Source organism: Cygnus olor, chromosome 2 (genome assembly GCF_009769625.2).
Source record: "Cygnus olor isolate bCygOlo1 chromosome 2, bCygOlo1.pri.v2, whole genome shotgun sequence".
In the NCBI taxonomy this organism is placed as follows: Eukaryota; Metazoa; Chordata; class Aves; order Anseriformes; family Anatidae; genus Cygnus; species Cygnus olor.
In genome coordinates, this window is record NC_049170.1 from 79,161,814 (window position 1) to 79,178,762 (window position 16,949).

The window sequence follows — 16,949 nt, forward strand, 5'->3', positions numbered from 1 at the left end:
TCTGCTGGCTGAGACTCCATCCCATATTCCAAACATTTCTAGAGGAGGAAAGATTTAGTGATCATGAAGAGCAGCTTTGCTAACCTTTTATCATAGCTCAGTAGATACTAGCCCTGTCCATAGCACAGGTTTCATTTCATCCCAGAGGTCCAAGACACATAACACTGCAGGTTGGTTTTTTTGGGGAAGGTGTTTCTCCCTTCCCAGCTCTCCTGAAACTAGTTTTCTTCTCCAAGCAATGAAGTTGCTGTTTGACTCTGGTAAAAACATGCCTACTGACAAAAAGACACTCTGTTTCTTGCAAGCTCGACATCTCCTTTCATCCTGTACACACCCATGCCACCCCATCTCTCACAGTACTCACAAACAGAAAACAGTCTAAAAATTGAATGTGTACGTTTGCAGTTTTGCAAAACATCTTAGAAAAACTTAGAATGTAAGCACCAGCGCAGCATTTCGCCTGGGTTTTAATGGAGTTGGGGATTAACTTTTCCCTTCCTCTCCCTCTGTTGGTTTGTTTCTAGTTACAGTAGTGCTGTTTGCAGCACTGAGACGGCAGCGGAAAAAAGAGCCTTTGATTATTTCCAAAGAAGACATCAGAGACAACATTGTCAGTTATAATGATGAAGGTGGTGGAGAGGAAGACACCCAGGCATTTGATATCGGCACGCTGAGGAATCCCGAAGCCATAGACGATAATAAATTGCGCAGAGACATCGTGCCAGAAACGCTTTTTATGCCACGGCGGACTGCGACAGCGCGAGATAACACGGATGTCAGAGATTTCATTAACCAAAGGTTAAAGGAAAATGATACAGATCCAGCGGCCCCCCCGTATGACTCGTTAGCAACCTACGCATATGAAGGTAATGGTTCTGTGGCAGAGTCCCTCAGCTCCTTGGAGTCGGTGACCACGGACGGAGATCAGGACTACGATTACCTCAGTGACTGGGGGCCACGGTTTAAAAAGCTGGCAGATATGTATGGCACGATTGACAGTGACAAAGACTCTTAATATGTTGCCTTTTTTTTTTCTCCCTCATTTTCAGAAACAGCATTGAGATATGTGAAGTGGCTATTTCTTTCTAATTCTCCACAGCTCTGTGAAAGGGTTCTCTATCCGACCGGTTCCAGTTGTCTAATGACTGCAGTCTGTGTGGATCAGCTGTCAGAAAACTTTTTCTAATATCATTTTATGAGCTTCCAAGAGGCAAACTTCTTATTTTTTAGTGCATCCAGTTTACTAAGCCAACCTTACAGGCACAGCAGTAGTGGAGGGGAAAAAAAAAGATCAGATGGGGAGCAATATTTTTACTTGTTCTGCTTATATTGTAAATTGGAGTATATTACTGTTTAAGCTCACTTGCTCTTTTTACTTGTATTCAGATTATTCAGCTCAGACGACTGCTCTGTCGATTGTGTATTGCACATCCCAATGTAATGAGGTACCCTAGTTTAACCTATGTATTATAGTCAAAAGTAGTGGTGATGGAATGAAGGTTTATTATACAAGTAGAGTCAGCTGAGAAAAAAAACAAATGCATTTTACTCATGAGGAGGGTAGAGAGGCCTAATGGTCATTTAAATCTAAGTGTTTTTTTCAGAACTTGCCATTGCCCCCAGTGCACTGAATCATAGCAACACACATATATATAGTTCATTGACTGCTGTGTATATATTCTTCTGACCTAGCATTGCTGGAGAGATGTGTGTGCATGTGTGTGCGGTCAGTAACCCCAATATCTAGTTCTTAAGTGGTTTCCCAGTTCTGACCCAGACTTGCCTTGTGATACGGAACAAGTCATCTAATCCAACTCCAGATTGAACCACAATTTAGAGGAAGGAGCAGAACGTAGCTGTGCTTTTCTTTGTACTTGCGATGGTTTCCACCTGCACAGCAGTTCAGTGGTGAAGGCCACTGTGCTGGGAGGTGGGAGTCAGGCTTTTCATATCCATCTACTTCTGCCTGTTCCCACGTGCAGGAGGGCAGCTGTAACCTCAAGGTGACTGCCACCCATTGAGTCAAAAGAAGCAAGTGCAAAGGAGGAAGGAGTGCTTTTGTCCTAAACTCCCCTGCCAGGGTGTCTTCTGACTGATTCTCTGCCCAGTTTTGCTATCTATAAAGTGGGGAAATAATGCCTACCTCATCAGGATGTTGCAAGAATTAGATAAGTCATTTGGAAAATGCTTTACAGATGGACAATGCTGGTATTCTGCCAGAGGAAGTAATTTCTCATGCTTTTTTGGCTCCTTCCCCCCAACCCCCTTTCAGATTCAAGCCTTGAATGCAAAAATAAGTGAAAATCAATTATCATTCTAATGGCCTGAAAAGTAGGGTTTATAACTTTTTTTTTTTTTTTTTTTTAATAAGCAACTCAGCCAGGGTTGTTAAAGACATCACCAAAAGGTGACAGTTTAATCACATGTCTTTCCATGGGTGTCCTTATCTTCTTTGCCAAGCTAAGCAATTTTTGTTCAAGGATGGGGGCAGGGAAGATGCCATAGTCTCAGGCCAGAACAATTTTATCTACGTATGACTTATGCACCACTCACTCTTTCTGTTGGTTGTCAAACCTATACAGTGTCTGCTCTTCAAATCTAGCGATCTAGGAGAGGCTAGCTGGAGAAAACTCTAAGGGGCAGCCATGGGACATACCCATTTCCAGAAGCTAGGAGCACCCCTTGGTCCCAAAGTAGGGACGTGGCCTATGGCACTATGCCAATGAAAGAAGAATTTTTATTTTTATTTTAATATACCTCATAAATAACTAATCTATTTTATTTTGAAATGGTATTTAATACTAGAATTACAGGCATGGATCTATTTCCCTCCTCCTCCCCCCTCAATTTTTTAGTGAATCAGTTTGAAAACTAAAACAACGGCTCCAATTTACTCTAAGACACAAAGAGACAAGGGAAAAAAGTTAATAAACAGAAAATTAAAAGGGATTAAAAAATAATCCCTGGAATTCATTACTCCCAGAGAGTTGAATAATGAGAGCAGTAAGATTCCAGAGTATGAGACGCATATAAGCACGACAACATAAATTCAGGATTTGCAGTGTCCAGCAGCACTGGGAAGGCTGCCTTTGCAGTGGGGAGCACCACACGCTTGCAGGCTTAGGGCAAGGCAGCTAATGCTTTACAGGTGCCCAGCGCTGCAGCTCAGATGGGTTTTCAGAGCAGAGGAGTCCAGAATTTCAGGGAGAGCTGATCCCCAGTGCCGCTGGTGGAGGCCTCTCAGGGGTCAGGTGCCCAAATGTAGCAGGGCTGAGCCTGCACAACAGCAGCGACACAGCCGGATCCTTCTCTTGTTCTCCTCAGGGCCTCTCTGTAATTTAAGATGATAATCTTTGAATGCCTATCCTTTTGTAGCCTCCTAGAAATTAACACATCCAGGAGGCAACCCGCCCGAAACCCAGGCCTGGCACAGGAGCAGGCCGCCTGGTTTCTCAGTGGCTTTCAGACACACAGGAGGAGAAGGAGGCGCTCAGCACCTCCTGCCACAGGCTCCTGGCTTGGGGCTACACTCAGACCCTGGAGACAGTGTACCCTCCAGGGCTCATCACCCTTTTTGCGCAGGCCTGCCTGCAGCAAGTCGCCTCAGAAACTCAGGGCAGAGCTGGATGCCAAGAGCGAGCAGGCCAATCCTCCCCACACCTCAGACCAGCAAGCCACGGCAGAGGTGGCTGCCAAACCTTGAAGGCCAGGGGTTGCCTGGGCCTATTCAGCCCCACAAAACCTCCCTGGCTCACCAGGGAGAGGGGGCTGTGGCCACTTGGCTGGAGGCAGCCCAGGAACAGGCAGCCCGCCCGCAGCCCTGACAGGAGCAGGCACCCCGCCAGGCAGCGCCCAGCAGGCAGTCCTCCTCAACAGGAGGACTGCTCACCTTGTAACTACTTCCCTACCTTTGTACGGTGAGTTTGTCAGATTTAGTGATTGTTAGTGGCAGTTCAAGCTCAAGTTTATTTTTAATTTTTCCCATCCTCTTTTTTTTTTTTTATTGAAAGCTGGTTCTATCTTGTCCACTGAGTGACACAGTAAATAACAGAGTGGCTACTTTTGCCTGTTGTGTAAATATATATAAAATTATACAGTGTCACCACAAATATGGTGCCTGAATATCAAATGGATTCTCCTAGGAAAACTCAAGGCAAACTCACATTCAAATTCTTTATTATGCATCTAGGTTTTAAGGTCTATTTTTTCTTGCAAATTAGACAGACTTAGCATCCCTCTCACAGCAAGAAGAAATCAATTCTGTCTTTTCTTCTTGCTTGGCAGTACCACAAAGTGCAATTTATAAAATCAGTACTGCATATTAAATATTGAAAGTGCCATATTGCAGTGGATACAAAACTTCACAGTAGTATTTCTTTGCACCTTGTTGCATGCCAGCGTGCTAGATGATAGAATTAGTATTTAACAATGCTTTCACACATCGCTAGAATCATCATTTATAGATAAGCAAGTGTTAGATTAGCGGCTATAAAGTGGGTTTCAAGGCTGTTTTAAGCCTGCTGTTCTTACAACCACACCTATTTGAAGAGAAGAAACATTACTAGCAAATTTAGCTGAGCCAGGCAGAGATGAGCAACGCAGTTGGCTTTTAATTTGGAAATGCATCTGATCTAACAATAGGGGAGCTATTAAAAGATACTGAGGAATTCATGGGGAGCTGTTTACAAGGGAGACATTTCCAGCCTTGCTATTGCAGAACAATAACATCTCCACAATTGAAATAATGTTTCTAATACAGCTTATTCCATCCCAACTCCTGAATCAGCCACTTTATTCCAGAAAAGGGATTTTTATTCCAGAAGAATAAATGTTTCAGGTTAAGAATCCCTCTGTCCCACAGAAGCACCAGTATGTGGAGATGCAGCAAACCAGCACACCCGCACACGGTGCTGACACCATTGTGCCAGGATACCTCCCCGTGCAGACCAGCCCTTGGAAATAAGCAAAGGCAAAAAACTTTCAGTAGCTCCGAACAAGGGAATTTGGGGTTTTCCAAATGGCTCAACTGGCAGTACCACAGGGCTGGAATATGTTCCCAGACCTGATGTGGATGGATACACTATCTAATCATAAAGAAAAAAAAAAAATCTCCCACAAGAACAAGTTATCCATGTTTCAGCTAGTGCTTTTAAAAAATGTCTGGGAAAGATCCCAAGTAGAAGAGAAACACTCTATACGTACCAACAACAATATTTTCTAAACTTGTCCTAAGAAACAGTTATATTTTTCTGATGATTGTTTATATTGTTAGCTGTCAGGTCTTAGTTCATTCTATGGAAAGGTATTTCATAGTTGTTAAACACGAATGGGAGAAGCAACTTTCAAATGATCCAGTTTTGGAAGCAACAGGCTGCATTACAAGGCACAACATTTCCGTTTCTCTGTCAAGAAATAAACTAACAAAAACCATTAACTGAATATGTCTAGTCCTACAGAAATACAGTGGTCATAAAGAAGTAGAGCAGGGAGAAATGCCTTTGGGAATGTGTGCACATGTACAGTATGCATAAAAAGAAGGGAAATAATAAAGGGAACATTGGGAGCTAGGCATGTTTCAAAGTCAGACTTAACTGTGTTGAGCAGGGACAACAGCACATAGCCACTTCTACACTTCCAGATTGCCTAAGACAGCCAGAGGGAGATTTGCGTGGATAGGAAGACAGACATCATCTTTTTCAGACCAAGTAAATTAAATCAAGGCCATTTCCATGCAAATTTCTAGTGAAGTCCTTTTCTCTTGATTATTAAATGTGCTAAATTTCTGCATCAGATATATCTTGATGGCCTCCTGCAGTGTTTTCAGTGAATTACGGACAGTGACTCTGAGCAGGTAACTCTCTGCAGACACCATCATGTTACCTCTTCCTGCCACCATCTGTTTTAAATCTCTCCATGTTTCATTTGGCTATAAGCAGTACTGAAGTGTTTTACAAGACCACTGTCCCAACTGGATGCTGCCATCCCCTGCCCATTTGTGTTTCAATTAACACTGCAGTCTGAGCTCCCTTGTCAAATGAGAGCTGACAAATTAACAGTCATTATGCTATTTCTGACAAGTATGAACTATTTTGTAAGTTGTAAAAGGCAGGGTATTTTTCCAGCCCCTCTAGACCTGTGAAACAGCAGCCTTTCCCATTAAATGTCAGAGCCACGACATTTATTATTTTCAATTTAGCCTTCAGAAAGACTTGTTTTCTTAGAGGTTGTTTATTTAAGAAAAAAAAAAAAAGGAACAAAAGTATATTTAATATCTACAGCTTCATGCTCCAGAAGAAGGGGAAAAACACAGCAGCCAACTCCATGTTTTAACACCAGCCTATCCTCTCAGCACTTTTATTTAGGCACAGCTGAGACAATCTTGATCCTGCCCATCATTTTGCAATATTATACTTTTCAGCCCATACCCGCACTCGTCAGACACTAAACACTTCCCTGAACTGTATCCAAAAGCCATGTCTAGGGTTGCAGGGAGTTCAAGAGTCAGAGACCCAGGATTTTCAGGCAGAAGAATGGAAAATGAATTGCATGGGGTGGGAGTCGGGGGGAGGTAATCAGTCACATGCAAGGCAGGCCCACGGCACTTAAAAGCCACAAAGCTGTCATATTATACATAGAGTTACTAGATTTCAAAGGAGCTTTTACAGAAGCTGCTTTCATTTTTTTTTTCTGCATGTCTTCTCTCAAAAAAAAAAAAAAAAGGAAAAAAAGGAGCTGTAAACTCCAAATTTCTCCTTCTGCAAATTTAATTTGACAAAGAAGATGCAAGTCCTGCACACAGAGAAATCCTCTCCACTCCCATGGGCTTTTGACCTTTCCTATGAGACTGCACTATTTATGTAAATATACTTGGAGACACTTTCTATAAGCTTTTAGTTTTCTACAATCTATTACTTTAGTGTTTATTAAGGAAACAAATGTATAGTATTATTAAGCATTCAGGTGAACACAACAAAGAAACAACACTGCAAACACAAAGTTGTTCTGGATTTTGACATATAAAAACTCTTCAGAAACACTGTACTGTTTTCATTCTGTGATTACTTTCATTGCTTTGAAAATTAAACTTAAAAAAAAAGGCCTTATAATAAATGCTATGTGCATCTTAACTGTGTTACTGAGCTAAATCAATCTGGCAAACTCTTATTGCAATTTGTGATTTTTAAACCCTTAAAATAAATGCTTTTCGGTATTGATCTTTTTTAATTAAAAATACTTCCAAGCATAAATTGAAACTAGTGCCACCACCTGGGAAGACTTACTTGCTGGCATGCTCCAGCCACATAGTCTCTCGTGACGTATCCCCTTGCGTAGGGGAAGCCTGAGCATCGGATGGATCCGCTCACCACCGCTCAGCACTGAGGAACATTTGCAGGTGACAACATTTTTCGCACCCAAGAGATTTACACCTAGAAGCTTCCCTCTATTACAAAGGGATCCATGCTGAAACGATCATCTCTTCTGCAGCATGGATGGGCAATTTGTTACGGTCAGATGGCAAGTGTGCACTCTCTCCCTTATATTTCTTGTTCACTGTACTGGCTTCTTTTTTGGGGGTGGGGGGCAGGGGGAAATGAAATTTAAGGATTTAATGAGAAACCAATTTGAACAACAATTTCTCACAGACAGAGTGAATTTGCCTTTTTGCAAATTGATTTTTGTAACAAGTTATTTATATGATGCTACTTAATAAATTGTTTTTTCTAACTTGTTTTTTTTTTTTTCCCCTAATTCTCTCAAGCTATGGTTTGTATTTACAAAGCTATCGTAACACTAAGCCTTCAGAAAGATTCTGCAATCACTTTAAAGTACAGAGGTAAACTGGCTCAGTCTTTCAAACATCATTTGTAAGTTCCTGGCTTGCAACATGCTGTAAAAGCAGTAGGATTGGCAGCCTGTGGTCAGTGAGGCATCCCAAAAGAGTGATATAATTTCAGAAAACATTCATTAGTCATGCTTACTATCAAGAGGATATTAATCTATGAAAACAAGCCACATTTTGGCTAGCTCTGGCTTCCTTAGAAGTCAGCAGGAGCTTTGCCTAAGTAAAGCATGTGGAATACTTTCTCTGAAGGATATAAAGATCATAGAATCTACAGTGGCACTGTTCAGTTATTTGCCTTTCATTGCGTGAGGTACAAAAAAAAAAAAAAAGTCTAAGTCTTGGTTCACTTGAGAAGAGTCCAAATGTCATTTTCATTATCTTTTTACATAAGCAGAACAACCTCCAGAGAAAATGATTCATTTTAACATTTCCTAAATAAAAGATCTGTCTACATCTCCAGAAATTTGATCATATTTTAAATTCTTCCTAAATGTAAGGACAAAGAACAGACTGGGAAAAGTTACAACAAAGCAGTACTTCACCAAAAGCATTTGAATTAACCAAAAAGAGCAAATAGTCTAACACTGAGATCTACCTGTAGCCCATGAATGAACTGAGGAACTTCTGTAACTGGTTAAAGGAGTTAGCCTAAACATCCACCTGCAATCTTTGGTGGACCTCAAGAAGAAAACTTCTGTATGAGTAGCCCCAAGACAGTTTTTTGGACACTCAATAATAGACCATAGACCTATAAATACAGAGGTCTACATAGTAACTAGAAGCGTTCACTTATTTTTATTTCGTCATCCAAACACCAAATTACAGAAACTAAGCCCTGCACCTATCTCCTTCCCCCAAGACCCTGCAGTAAGGTCACGCACTTGCAGGAGCCAGCACAGAGAAGCTAGCAATACCCCACATCTCACCTCTGTTACTTTTGGTGTTAGAGCAGCCATACAAGATCTCAAAAAACATCAGCTTGAGTGCTTCATCTTCTAAATGAAGACATTAGTAGCAGCAGCAAGAGGAGGAGGAATCCTGGTTGCCCACTGCTTGAGCAGTGGTCCAGGCTCTGCAGACCTCCACACGCACAGGGGGCTGAGTGCCAGGATCAGAACAGATGGACCCTACCACCTTTCTTTATGGGAAAGAGGAATTGGACATGTTCCTTGTTTGATTTACTGTATCAGAGAGCAGCTCAATCACAGAAAAGTCAGCTAGAGGCTAGTATTTTAGCTAGAAAGCATATCTGGTTTTCAGGCAGTCAGTTTTATCTATGTAAAACGCCTCCTTCCACAAGGAAGCGACAAGCAACACACAAACCACAAACACACTGAAAGTTCATCGTTCATTAATACTATCAAGGTCATCACAGAGACAAGTTAGGTAGATGAGCCATTAATGGCTACAGTGTCTTAAAAAAGGAAGTTTTACCAGTCATTGCTGAATTTCAAGGACAGCTCAAACAAGAAAACAAAGAAAAGAGCAATATGTTTCACTAAGGCTTTAATCCTTAAATAAGAATTGCAGGAATGATCATTTACATGAGCAGCCAAGTGAAATCAGTGCTGGTCCCTCCAGTTTTAATACCAGATGATGTTACATTTGACACTGTAAATGAAATCCAAGTTTGTTGGATACAGATATAGATAAGGTATAGACTATGGGGCATGGGGGAGAAAAAAAAAGGAATAAAAGAAAGGAAAGAAAGCTATATATTCTCATCCAAAGCCTTTAAAACCTTCCCTCTTTCTTACCAGCACTAGCATATTGTCCCATTTTAAGCACAGATGGCTGTCTAGCAAACCCTCATCCTCTGCGTTCCCTTTTCTCCAGACTGACCGTACCAACTAACAGATTCTCAGCCACTGTCTGCCCAGTCAGGCCCCCAAACTTCTGTCAGAAAATCTGATTCCACTTTACTTATTCCCCACAAAGCATAAAGCAAATTTCAGCATCATCAGAAGTCCCCAGCCACTCCCTGTCAACCTCAGAATTGCCCTAGTACTCATTATGCATTTTTTAAACCATGCCAAAGCCCTGAGTGCACAGACCCCTGTACCTTTTCTCTAGCTGTGGATCTACTTTTGGCCTAATAGGACCTCATCACACATCTTACTTCATTTAAAAAAAAAAAAAAAAGAGAAGAGATTTACTAGGATCAGGGGAACACAAACAGGAAGGTTGCATGCAAGGGGACACAGCAACCTGAATCCTCCCCCCCCCCCCAGTGGCGTGATTCTTCCTTTACAAAAAGCCAATAATCACCCATATAGAGTTTCTCTCTACCCCCTGATAGAACTTTGCCTTTCTTCACTCAGAACTTTGCTGGCTGTCTGTTCATGCATGCATCTTAATTAATAAACAAATGAATAAATCCCCTCCTGATTGCTTTTACATGTTTTTCTAAACATCTGCTTCTACCTACATTGTTAGACAAAGCTGTTCACTTCCATAACTCAGCTGGGGAACTTCTTTCTTTCTCTCTCTCAGGACGCAATTGGGCTTTTCACATCAATTATCTTAATTGGAAGCAAGCTTAACCCATTTCCCAATTACAGCTCCAGCTCATTAGAACAAACAAACTCTCAAACCTCCTTTAATAAAATATAATACAACCAGAAACATCCCCAAAGAACAAATGCTAACTATGGTAACAAGACACTGAGAAAGGGACTGAATAAAACAGCTCCAGTAAGGGAAAGAGTGGGGTGCTTTGGAAGCTGGAGAAACAGGGGGAGAAAGTGGGGGCTGATTGTCCAGCTCAATTTCTTATTTAGCATTCTTAAAAGTCTGCATGCTGGTGACTCACAGGGAGTGAGCTCTTCACCCTGTCACTCATTCCATGTGCTTTTTCCCCCCACATAATAAGGGGTCCCTCTTAGAAACAAAACACTGAGCTTAATGCAACTTTGCTTTGACAACGCTGGGTATTTTGATGCCCCAGGCTCTTTACAGTTTCAGTCCGGAACCAGGTTCTCTCTGCCTCCTCCTCCTCGCTCCACTCCCAGCCTTTATCACTCATGTTTAGAAGGATATGAGCCTAATACTTATTATCGAACATGGAAAGCCTAAAGAAATAAAAAGAGTCCAGTGGCAAGAGGGAGAAGCCAACTGTTACAGCTCCAGATGATGGCTGGCGTAGCCACACTTCCTCACATGGCCTTGGGTCTCTTCCTTACCCATTTTTCATCACAGCATCAGTGCATCAAAGCTGCAGCTTCCAGTACCTGACACATGCTTCCCTACAGATTTGTGAAAACTGCAGATTTTGACCTTTCTATTTGGCTTCCCACAACTGCCACCAGCTTTTTGAGAGGCACCCACCTTTTATACACACGCTGGATTCCAGTCTAAGAAGCTATGCACAGAAATTGTTCCACTTGCACAGATCACAGGATAAATGGGCAAAATATTTAGCTCACAAAGGTGTAATACTCTACAGCTGCAGCATCTGCCAGGCACGGATCCAGTGACAAGCATTTCCCTGTAGCCAAGCTTACACGTCCAGACACAGCAGCTACGATGCTGGTTTGATTCTGTTGTTCTCCGGTATTGTCAACATTTCTCTAAACAATTTTTACAGTTGCTTTTGAGTAACCGAGAAAAGTCAAAACTAAACTTGGAGATTCACCGTTCTAATATCTTGGTATTTAATCAACCTGTAATATAATATTGATTACGAATGCCCTGGAGACAAGAGATTGGTACTTTTCTTTAGAGAAAATACTTCATATAGCTCTTTATTGCAGTAAGAGCCTTTCGAATGTTCTGATAACAAATATCCATCTGGCCCATGGGCTCGATCGCTTCTGCAGTCAGAATTTTATCATTGATTCTGGCAGGAGTGAGACGGGACTCCTGGAAGGCAACACGCCTTAACTGTGTGATGGCCAGAAGGAACTACAGCAGAGGGCAAAAGGACTCAGACTGTAGATGTTGCTCCTGAGGGCCATGAAATAAAAGAACCACATGTGAAGAAAGATTTCCGGCAGAAGGAACATAACATACAAAATATTCTGTCGAGATTTCAGCATTTCATTTCATTGCTCAGGAACAGTTACCTTGCACAAGCATAAAAGTAAGATAAAAAAACAACCCTCAATGTATGCCAGCTGTTTCCCTGCTCTCTCCCAGTCCCTCTCCACTGGAAGGTCACATCCCTGGTGTGTCTGGTGGTCCTTATCTTGTGCCAGCTCTGGCTGCTTCTCCTGCATACCCAGCCTCTAGACTAACTGTACCAAAACTGAATGGCAGACTTACATTTCATTCAGCTCTTCTTCTGGCATCTTCTTTCTTTTATCCTCTGCACAGCCTGCATACATTCATAAAAATGTATGCTATTACTAACCCTACAAATTTAGAGCTGTAACGTGAATGATGGCACAGCCTTATCCTGCTCCATCTTGTCTTTTGAAACCCTGCCAGGCACAAAGCCCATTCTCTGGGTCACCCCTCTCAGTGTGAATGGACTGCTCACGCTTCACTGCTGCCCTTAGGTCTGGGCACTCGCCAGATACCAGGTGCTGAGCACAGCACCAAAAGGATGGCACAGAAATTAGCTTTAAGAAGCCTTTTTGATGAAGAAATCAGCGGCCAGCTAAAACTCTCCTCCCATCCCTGTAGTACCACAGAAAAGGAAGAACAGAGTGGTAGACTGGAGAAATGTTGTTCCTGACACGATTATAACTTGGACTGTCATACAGGGTTACTGGGCACGGTTACATCCATAACCCTGAACCATTAATATCACAAGCACACAAGGGCTGAGCAAGGGGAACTCAGAAATCCAAAGACTGCTCGAAAAACATGAATTCATTTCTAGAACCTGTTGGGGACTCAGAAACTGACCTTATATATATACTTTGATGGTTTTTCCATCTGCCAGTTCAATGAAACTAAAGACACTAGTCCAGGTACATAAATGAAAAATATGCATTAATTTGGGCAAGATGGGTGCCTTATTTTCTTCAGCAGCAGGACAAGGATCCAAACTGTAGCCAATGTGAGCTGTTATTTGAAAAAACAATTCTGCACTCATGAAAACCAGAACAATCCTTTTAAAGACCATGTTATCTGCATTTTCCATCATCTCTTTGAGTCATTCTTCACTCACTCTACACCAAAAAGTATGATAAAGTTGTGTGGGGCAAATAGCTGGAGCTAGGTATATCAGAATAAGTGCTGATTTGCTGCAGGTATGAGGGTTCACGCGGCAAAATTATCACGTGGGGTTAGGCATTGTCAGTTCCAGTCCTCAAGACCCTGCTGCTTTATTGCATTAGATTTCTCATCTACTTACTATAACAACTTCAAGTCATTTACAATAAAGTCAGAATAAGCATACTTGTGCAAAGAAGCTTTGGAAAGTAAACTCATCAACATGTGAACATACTCTGGGACAGGGTTCATTAACACAATTAATGCCCTATCCACAAACTCGCTGCATTTGGAAGGACTGCTACAGTGCTCGCTTCCTTGAACTGGCTCTGTACAAATGTACCAGTGTGCCCCCCCTGCAATAAATGACAAAATGAGAGCCTGTTGAATTTCCTGTTATGTTCTGGATTAATGCAATACTCTCCTTTGTTGTCAATGGTTCTGCACCTGTCAGAGGATGGTTGTCTAATCAGATGTTTGCCATGTCCTGATTTTATGAAGGTAGCTTTCTTTGCTATGCAGTAATTATATTTAAATCACCCTGAGCTGCACATTTAAGTGAATAAATAAAAATTTGGCATGCATTGGAGTTAGTTTGTTTAGGGAAAAAAAAAAAAAAAAAGGAAACGCAGTCCCCAGCCTTCTATTACAGTGTGTGGACAGACGGCTGCATCAGTGCAGAGCGACACAACAAGCCAAGGAATAATTTACAAGGCTATCAAAAGGGAAAAAGACAAAATGTTACTAAACATTTAGTGTTAGTGATATATTTAAAGCCCCAGAGTACAAGCTGTTCTGTCCACGGACAGTCTAAAAATCACACACATGAAAGTGTTCAAACAGGTTCTTTCCATGCTACAGGTTGACTTGATATAATAATTTATTTTTTCAAAAGGGTATTTTTGTCTTGAAAAAAAAAAAAAAAAAAAGGTCAGGCTCCCTCTGTTTTCTCCTACTTGCTTTTATATATGCTAGAACAAATGAGTCTGCCAGGCATAAAGACACAGTTTATGACTCAGGCTTGTTGAGAGCTGTATGGAGAATTACTATGAATTTGTATTTTGTGCTTCCTTATCTCTGGCTGAGTTGAAAGACTTGATGCTTTAATTTCAGATATTTATTTTTCAAATCATTTTAGTTACCCTAGTTGAAAAAATTCATCAGGGAAACACTATCAGGCTTTTTAACAAGAATGGCACAAATAGTATCTTTATAATGTGGTGCTTATTGTACTTAACGCTTGAGCTACAAAAAAGCACAATGCTCTTCCAAATTCCCCCTTGTACAAGAAAGGTGATTTTCTTTATTTGAGTCCCTTGAAGTGAGAAAGAAAGGGAGAGGAGATAGATATAGCTCTTTGTGGTACTGCTCAGATGTGAAAGTTAATCATAAAGTGCAGTGCTCTTTTTAAATGTTTCAGAATGTAAAGCAGGGATGCATTCAGACCTGCCTCAAAAATGGGCTGTTCTAGTTGAAACTTGGAGAAATGAATTCCTGGCTCTGCTTCTTTTTACTGAGAAAGAAAACACAGTGGCCTTCTGGGGCAAGATCTTTAAAGATTTTTGATGAGATTTATGTGGCAGAAAGAGCTCTCAGAGACAAATCGATATAACTAAGTACAGCGCTCTCCTACAATCACGCTGATCAGGAAAACCGGCTGCATCATCACAGGGCTGTCATTTTCTCACTTGCTTTGTGTGAGATCGCCTGAGGTTTCTCACAACATTGAAACCAAACCCTCTGGATGACAGCAGCCAGGGACAACAGGGGGCTCAGGGGCGGCATCACCTTCAGTTTGTGGGTTGTGATACCCATTGCTTTTCCTGCCAGGCTTGAGCTTCCCCTTCCCTGGCACTGTATTACGAGCACAAGCACACTCTCAGATTGTGGCTGCCCCTCTATTAGACAATTTTTATAAGTGGTAACAAATATGAGGCCAGAGACTGCAAGAAAAAGTATATTCTTGCACTTTCTATGCCTCCATCCTATTTCTTTATCTATGGATATTTTTTCATCAGACTGTTTGCAAAGAACAGAAAGACAACGCCTCACCTTGGATCAATTAGCAAGGTGTTTCTGCTTGTCAGTTCTTCACTCCCTCATCATCAGATGAGCTGATCGCATCGTGTCTGTTTGGCTTGGCTCTTTTTACTTTGCATTAAATTCACCCTGTACGGCCCCTTGGTGTTGCTTCAGTCTTGTTTTGCTGCTGTTTGCAGGCTGATGCTGCTGAGGAGCTGGGAAGAGCAGGGCTCTGCTGTTCCCAGTACTGCATGGAGAAAAGGGCAGCTCCTGCCTAGCAAACTCACCACAACCAGGTAGAAGATGTCAGAAGGAATTCAAAGTCGGAAGGTAAAATCAAAAATTTAAGTGTTAGAGACTCAGCCAGCCTAGTAGTCACTTCTGAAAATCCCACTAGACCTCTATATGCAGGTCAATGCGCTTAAATACAGCTGGAAACCTGGCCTGACCCTGGGCAGGAAAAAGGAAAGGAAAAGCATCCGAAGCAGAAAACACATCCTGAGTGCCACTCTTGTACATTAGTTGCAGAGCACACATTCTCTACCTGCTTGTTCAAATGCACACACCAGCCACAGACACTGACCACAAGTTAAACAGGCCCCATGCAAGTCCAGTCTGCTTGCAAATAACTATGCACCAGTAATGAATTGAAGCAATGGGAATATAATGTCCTCCTTGAAAAAAATGAAGGCTTTAGTTCTGGTTTTGCTATGGGTTTTTGCACCACTGCAGCAGCTGCCTTAGTAATACAAGATGTTTGCTGCTGATGTATATTAGAAGCACAAAACAGTGTGAGAAAACTGGCAATATTATGTAACATTTTATGACATTCCCTGCCCCCAAACCATTTTAAGGTGAGTTCTGCTCCTTCCTATTAGTCGAACATGGGAAAGAAGATCACATGTAAAATTAGTTAAGGTACTGAGCTGTACTGGTGATAGAAAAGATGGGGAGCATACAAATGAGGGAAAGAGAGGAAAAAATAAAGGAACTGAAGAGAGCAATACATGGGAGAAGTGAAACCTCGGGAGGAAAATGAACATAGTCTGTAAATATCTTCAAGGTAACAACGTAAATGAAGGAAGGAAATAACACGAAGTCTCAGAAGATAACAGATAAAGAAGTAATGGCCACAAGCAAAGGAAGGAAAAGTTTAGGCTAAACAGGAGCAAAAATCTAAGAGTAATTAGGCTAGTGAAATAAATTCAGAGATAGCTGAGATGTAATTAATGCCCAGATTTAAGAACACTAGACAAAGAAGAAAAAAAATGGAGAGAGCAGATCTGTAAAATTTAAGCTTTGAGAGGAAGCAAAAAAGAAAGTCTTCCCTGGCTCTCTATGACTTTTCTCCACAATCCTATGATCAACTTCAGATTGGTACTGTGCTCAACCTCTGTTACTTGCAACATACCTAATTTCTCATTACACCTGCTTGTTCGTAAGTTTTCTTTTGTGACAGTTGACATCAGTGCTTTTTTTTTTTTTTTTGATCTTATTTGACTTCTCATCAGTTATACCTCAGTCACAGCATCTCCTCATCTCAGCTGATCATTTTCTCCTCTCTCCATCAGTTCCTTCAGTCAGTATATATGGACATATAGATGCCTCTTTTGCAGCGAGCACGAATTCGGCTGTACATTCCTTCAGTTGCATTTGCCCCAAGCATTTCAAATTGTCATGTTGCAAAGAGAGCCTGTAGCTGTTCAGACGTAAGTGGCCACCATTAAAAGCTGTGCAAATGGATGACCTTTGTTCAACACGGGGGTGGTTTTCAATAGGTATTTTCTTTCAAGAGACATCTGTGTTTCACTAAGCACATTATGATTTAGTATACAGAATAGGTGTTGTTTCATCAGCACTGTCTCCTTGATATTTTGACAAACTGTAAATTCATGCTTTTAAAGTCTCAGTTACTCACATGCCA

At 41.5% G+C, this 16,949-nt stretch overlaps 1 protein-coding gene across 4 annotated transcripts in view; it reads left to right on the forward strand.

Moving 5' to 3' along the window:
• CDH6 (cadherin 6) overlaps positions 1–6,800 on the forward strand; it is a 104,930-nt gene extending 98,130 nt beyond the window's left edge. For all 4 annotated transcript variants that reach the window (XM_040547749.1, XM_040547747.1, XM_040547748.1 and 1 more), the window contains one exon: positions 525–6,800. In XM_040547749.1, coding sequence (XP_040403683.1) covers positions 525–1,015 — 491 coding nt within the window. In that variant the 3' untranslated portion in view covers positions 1,016–6,800. The remainder of the gene's footprint in view (positions 1–524) is intronic.
• Positions 6,801–16,949: the final 10,149 nt, after the last annotated feature.